This window comes from Rhagoletis pomonella, unplaced genomic scaffold (assembly GCF_013731165.1).
Source record: "Rhagoletis pomonella isolate Grant_MI unplaced genomic scaffold, Rhpom_1.0 Rhpom_scaffold_00011, whole genome shotgun sequence".
In the NCBI taxonomy this organism is placed as follows: Eukaryota; Metazoa; Arthropoda; class Insecta; order Diptera; family Tephritidae; genus Rhagoletis; species Rhagoletis pomonella.
This window is the reverse complement of record NW_023458565.1, coordinates 15,748,873-15,756,245: the sequence shown is the minus strand read 5'-3', so window position 1 is coordinate 15,756,245 and position 7,373 is coordinate 15,748,873. Positions and strand designations below refer to the sequence as shown.

The 7,373-nt window shown below is 30.0% G+C and overlaps 1 protein-coding gene across 2 annotated transcripts in view; it reads left to right on the top strand.

The window, feature by feature from the left end:
- Window positions 1-3,897: 3,897 nt before the first annotated feature.
- The window catches only part of LOC118746691, an 11,561-nt gene continuing 8,085 nt past the window's right edge, over window positions 3,898-7,373 (top strand). For both annotated transcript variants that reach the window (XM_036480574.1, XM_036480573.1), the window contains exon 1: window positions 3,898-4,143. In XM_036480574.1, coding sequence (XP_036336467.1) covers window positions 4,002-4,143 — 142 coding nt within the window. In that variant the 5' untranslated portion in view covers window positions 3,898-4,001. The remainder of the gene's footprint in view (window positions 4,144-7,373) is intronic.

Sequence of the window (7,373 nt, the reverse complement as noted above, 5' to 3'; positions counted from 1 at the left end):
ATACATATGTACATACATATGTATATTTCTATGTACAATTTATGTATATAAGTAATTTTAAATAAATAATGAATTTAATGTTACATCAACATTTTTTTTTTTTTTGGGACAAATGTACCTATTTGCTAGATTCATACGTGAGGCGTTTATTTTGAAACAGGCATAAGTCACTTGACCATATTAACCAACGTAAAATAAAGGACATTTTTTTTCAAAATGATTTGGATTCCCAACAACTTGTATAATAAAAGTACCTTACCCATATCGTAATTTAAATCTAATATTTACCGATTAATTGTATTATTTAACTGTACAAGTTCCCCTGCTGCAGCGAAAAACTAAGCCAAATCCTTTTCAAGGACTTCGCCATCCTTTGCTACCAAAATGCGTTTACCATAATTCATACTGCACGTCGAAGCCAGCACACAGTGGTTCAAAATTGGAATTTAATATTCATAATTCACCGCAGCCTTCATTTTTCAACCAACTTACTAAAAACCATGGATGAAAAATGGAAATTTCAGACTGTACCTAATATCATAAAATAAATGCACCTAAATGAGACAAATTGTACCTAAAAAAAGTTACATCTTTCGTATGTAGTTTTTTAATAATATTTTTTTTTTTTTAAATATGAATACAAAAGTTGGATGTACTTTAAAGTTGATTAGCTTTTTTTTAACTGAGCTTATATCTACCTCCTGAGTATAGTCTAATGGGAATCGGAGAAGCTTTCTTTTTGCCTAATTTTGACTACTGAATAATATTGGTGAAATAGACCAAAAACACACTTTGCGAAGTTTAATTTTTTCCAACTTTTTATAAAACAACAGGAAAAGTCTGCTAATTTATCCGATTCCCTTTAATAGATATATTCCAGAAATCAAATAGGGAATATGGGTAAAATAGGTATTGCCTCTATTTGAGGCCCTCAACTACAGAAAATATGAAATTTGAATAAATCCTAGACCCAGGACTGTATGGGCGAATAAAATTAATAGAAAAGTTAAAAATGTTATCACATGCGATGAACTTTAGCTTTTATGGTTTCAATAGATTAAAAAATGCATTCCTACAATTACAAAGGTAGAGCGTTTGTAGATTTTACACCGGCATTCGAGAGGGGAGTACATCGGTCTAGGGCGCAATGACATTTTATGGAAGAAATTAATTCCAATTTCGAATATAAAAAATATAACAAAAATTACGAATTTTAGGATAGCTAAGTAAAGTGTTAATTTTTCGTAGTGGCTGCTCTAAATTCAATGTAAAATGTTTAAGAGAATACATAATATGATTTTGTTAATTTCTTCCTTCTGACCACTTTTGCCCACTTTTTTCCATGCCGCCAAGTAAATATATTATCACAGTAAAGGAAAACAAAAAAAAAAAGAGAATAATATAAATTCATCTGATCAAAAGATGATTGTACCTAAAATCTACTGATTGTACCTAATGTACCTTTAGGTCAGCAAACGTCGGAAAATGGTACAATTGTTCCCAATTTTTCATCCCTGCTAAAAACCAAGAAAAAAAATTTATTTTGGTGAACATTTTTTTCTAACATTTCAAATTTTTTTTGTGTATTTTTTTTTAGTTTTGGGAAAAGCATACAATTGTTTTCAAATAGTTTTTTTTTTATGTAACATTTATAACTGGAACAGGAGAATACATATTGCACTAAAAAATTTAATATAGTCAAATAAAAGTTCAGAAATCAGGCTCAACTGGTCGTTTGCAAATATCGTAAGCTTTCATAAAAATAATATAAAGTAATCATATTAAGTGAAAAATGAAGGCTCCAGTGAATTACGAACACTAAATGCCAGTTTTGAACCACTGTGCAGCAGGGGGTTTATTGTTCTCTTTCAGTGGAACTGGAAACTCAGCGTACAATACGATCCTGGGCACAACTTTCCCTGTGCTTTATAGATTGCACAAAGATTACTGGCGAAGGTTTTCATTATATTTTATAAGGAACATTTTTATTTTTCATATTCTGCATTTAACAATTATTTTATTTATTTTGAAAAAAAAAATTTAAAGGACAAGGGGTTAAAATAATGTAATGTCCTTTAAAATAAAGGACGGATGGTCACCGCACCTATAGTTCACACTGCACTACATAACATAACACTATATAAATAAAAGTTTAAAACTTTGTAGAAAAATTTAGAAAAATTCATAAAATTTTCTAACTTTTTAATCAAAATTTGTAGGGAAATTTCGGGTATGCAGTTTAATAGCCCATTTAACGTTAGTAACATAATGAGCAACAAATATTTTTAAAAACTGCTTTTATGTATGAACAGCTCGATCTTTCGAGGTATTTTCAAATGTGTTCTGCTCACGTAAATCTTAAATTTTTTTCCGAAATATTTTGGCGGAAGTCTTAAATACAATAATTCCGAGGGAAAAACAATATAGATTTCTTTTTGCATGGAGAGTGATGCACCCTAATGTATTTACATACATTTGTATGTGCATACATTTGTATGTGTGAGGCAAGCGATTTTTGAATCACCATTTACACGAGTGATTTTTCCGGAGCAATGTTGAATCGCTTAGAAAATCGCCGCATGTAAATCCAGCTTTAGACTGTGTCAAATTAAACGAAAATTTGGCATCTTTTTCCGTATTTTTTTACGCTTCTTTTTCGCCGTCAAAACACTAGCGCGCCTTTATTCGTGTCTAGTGACGATATGTACTATACGCTTTCGTTTCCATTAAAAATTAATCTAATATAATCATTACAGAAAAAATCAATTAAAAAAATATTAAAAGTTGTGAGTGTGTGTGGGAAAGATCCTTGTGACTGGTGTGAAGTAATTACATATATAAAATGTAAAAGCTTCCATAGGCAAAAATTACAGCTGCATTTTATTATTTTAACAACAATGCAACAGACTAATGAGAAGTGATTATTTAGCAAGAGGTTACTACTGAAATAGAGATAAATAAGGCACTAAAAAATTTATGTCGTTTTCCGCTTTTACATGGAATGACCCAAATGTGACCACGCCCATTCGGTTTAAGCCAGGGACGGAAAATTATTATTATTTTTTTTATCTTAACCAAAAAATCAACATGTAAGCGCTACAAAAAAAATTTTAACGATGTATAGATACTCACATGATTTTCATTTTTCAAGCTTAGCCAATAAAAATTAAAAATAATAATTACTATTGAGTTTTATTTTTTCACTTAAGAATAATAATTATTCAAAAAACTTGAAAGCTGTACTAGCGGGATTTCCAACGTATCTCTTCATAGGTGGCGGACACCCTAATAAAACGTAATATGTAAATGTCAAAATTTTCAGGTAAAATTTCAGTTGGTTGCTTCTGTATGGCCTTTTAAATTGCATAAATAACCATTATTATAAGTGGACAAATAAAAATTAATAATAGATAATTATTATCCCTGTGCGAAAAAATTAAAAATGATAAAATAATCATTATTTGTAATCGACAAAATAGAAATCAACTAGAAATTATAGCGACTGAAAAAAAGTAAACTAAATAATAATTATTATCTTTGAAAGAAAAAAAAATTATAAAATAATGATTGAATGCTGATTTCAATTATTTTGCTTACATATGAGTACGGCTCCTGATTTGAGCAGATTTTGAAACAAACTTTCTGCACTTTATTTCAAAGAGAAAAATTGGTTCTGTAGTTATGTAACATCCATACATACATATATACATACATATGTATATACATCACTTGAAAAGCGCGCATCTTCGGAACGTAACGAAATGAAAGAGAATCCAAACGAAGAGCTTAAAATCGTAAGAGCGAAAAATCGCAAGAGCGTGAAAGCGTCGTCGTCAACGCGACGTCAACTCGTCACAAACGAGACGTTTCGACGTTAACGAACAGTTGGCGATGCGAGCGCAAAATAGAAAGACGTCGTAGTTGCTCAATTACATTAAAATAATTTTCAGCTTGTAGCTAGATACTAAAAGTTTGAACGAATCCACAAAAAAAAGAAGCAAATGGATGCGGAATTTAATAAAAAACTTATCAAGCTAGTGAAACAGCACGAGTGTTTGTACGATTTTAGCGCACCAGAATATAGAGACCAATCGTTGAAGGAATTAATTTGGAAGAAAATTGCAGACGAGTTAAATACGAAAGGTGAGGGTTGTGTATACAATCGAATTATTTACATATGTACATGCGTATGTATGTATGTATGTATGTGTATTAGGGTGTTTCATTTTTAGGCAATATTTTTGTTCTCTGTACTACCTGAAAATATGATATTTCATAGAAAAAAAAATTATGCATTTGAAAAAGAATTCTATCTGCCCGTTTCACAAAAGCAATTTAAGTGACAAGAACGGAAAAATGACACTGAAGATGGCACAATGCCGAAACCGGTTTGTCTGCAAACCAAACTTGACAAGGGATGACGGAAATTCGTTCCAAAATAAAGGAAAAAAATTGTTTTCGGTCAGATTCCATATGTATTCAAATTCAATTAAAAATATCAAAAATGTTCCTTATGATTCATTTAAACCATTTTTGAGTGATAAGAGGCCTCGAATGGTGTCGGTTTTCATTTCATCAAATTTCAAATCACTCTTTACCGCTAAAAGAGTTTTAACTTAAAAAAAAAATAAAACCTTATTGCACATCTTTGTACCATCCCAGTTTTTTAACTCAACTTAACATTCAAATAATAGGTGGTGGACACTCTAATTTAAAATATTATCAGCTTAAAGTTTTCTTAAAACTCTTTCGTTTGACACACATTTTTCGATATTTCATTTAGCTGTTGTATAAGTAAAACAAACTCGAATTTTCAACCAGGTGGCAATCTCTTTAAAAGTATTTTCAGACTAAAATCTTTTTAAATTTTTGCTATCTGGTATTTTGATATGTACGCATAAACTGATGAATTAAGTTGAATTTGATTTTTTTTAACACATGGCAACTCTCCTAAATACAGTTCAGAAATAAATTATTTTCAAACCCATTTCGATTGACACCCACTTTTTTCGCAATCCATTTAGCTTAGTTAATAATTTTAATTAAATTTCTTCAACAAACGGCAACTCTCTTCTGACACCCTAGAAAATTCTAAATATTCAAACTAAGTATTTCTTAACACTCGATATCCATATTGCAAAATTTCATGTAACTTGTGTGTATTTAAAGTAAATTCGTATTTCAAAACAGGCGACAAACATCTTCAAATTTATTTTCGAACTAAAATCTCCTTAAATATCTTTTGTATGACTTTGTTATAAATATTTGAATTACCTGATGAATTAAGTTGAATTTTATATTTTAAACACATGGCAACCCTCCTAAATATAGTTCAGAAGTAAAGGATTCAAAACCCATTTTCATTGAAAATTATCTTTTAATAATTCAATTAACTTATTAAATAATTTGAATTTAGGCTTTTAAACTGGTGGCAACCCCCGAACACATCAGTCCAGCGCCTTCGTCTTGGCCTGCAGGCTGTATCGGAGATACAGCCGCTAAATTTAAACGTAGAATACGTGGTATGGTTAAGAGCATATCCAAGTAAAAAAACAAAAGCACACACTAAGCAAAAAATATCGATAACAAAAGCGATAATAATATCGGTAGCAAAATCGATAAAAAACATCGATAAAGAAAGCGATGAAAATATTGATATCAAAATCGAAAAAATATCGAAAGCAAAATCGATAACAATACTGATTACAAAATCGATTACAAAATCTATCTAAATATCGATTACAAAATCGATAACAAAGTCGATAACAAAATCGATTATAAAGTCGATAACAAAATCCATAACAAAATCCATAAAAATATCGATACCAATATCGATAGCAACATCAATAAAAATATCGAATATAAAACCTATAAAAAAATCTATAACAATATCGATAGCAAAATCGATAAAAATATCGGTAACAAAACCGATAAAAGTATCGATGACAAAATCGATAGCCAAATCGATTACACAATCGATAACAAAATCGATAACAAAATCGATAAAAGTATCGATCATTATATCGGTAAGTTCCGAAAATATCGATAACAAAACCAATAACAATATCGATAACAAATTCGATGAAAATATCGATAACGAAAGCAATAATAATATCGATAGCTAAATCGTAAACAAAATCAATAAAAATATCGATGACAAAACCGGTAAAAATATCGATTACAAAATCGATTAAAATACCGACAACAAAATCTATAAAAATATCGGTAATAAAATCGATAACAAAATTGATAAAAATATCGATAACAAAATCGATAAATAATCTATCATAAAATCGATTACAGTGTCGATAACAAAATCGACAACAAAGTCAACAAAGTATCTATAACAAAATCGAGAAAAAATATCGATAACAAAATCGAAAAAATACCGATCATTATATCGATAAGTTCCGAAAATATCGATAGCAAAATCAATAACATTATCGATAAAAATTTCGATAGCAAAATCGATAAAAACATCGGTAATAAAACCGACAAAGTATCGATTATTATACCGATAAACCCCGAAATATGTAACTACTTACGGACACATACATACTTTTTGTCTCCTTCCCACACTTCCAACGCATGCCAACGTGTTTGCAAAATGATGACGAGAAGATTTTGTATGGAAAATCATTTATGCCCATATATTTGAATAAAATAAACATGTATAGAAGATATCAACCAATACTTCCCATGTACCAAACGAAAGGAAAACTCTTGAATTTTTGATTAAAGAAAACAAAAACAAAATCATTCGAGCGGTTTTCGAGCATTTTGGTAATGAAAAAAATTTGCAAATTTTTTCAACAATTTTTTGCCTTAAAATGCTCAATATTTGTTAAATTTATATAAAATTTGTACCCGATAATATTTCTACTGCTCCAAAGAACCTATATCCCGAAAATGAAAGTTATATATGCCAACAATAAGTTGCTAGCGCACTTTAAAGGCTCAAAATTGACCCCAAAATAAGGCAATGTTTACCGTTGTTTTTACGACAGAAACCGAATTGGTTATTTACAAAAATGAATCTTTCGACAGGTTTGGAATTTTATCTTTGAAACGCCACACTTTTCTTTGAAATCGCTTTATTAGTTCTCGTGCAATAAGCGTTTTTGTGAAGCTCTAAAAATTACAACTACAACATTTGAACATAGCCCCCATACCTTAAGGTAAGACGTATTCTACGTCAAAAAATCTATGCCAAAAAGGAATAACAGCAACAATTTCAAAGTTTTGTTCAATATAGAGTTTTGCTTCCTTCTTGGCATAGGTTTTTTATTTTAATTTTTTAGATTCTTTAACGTTGGTGGCATGAAGTTTTTTCCTGAGAAGACCTCTAGTAAAATTATCCCCTAACGAACTCC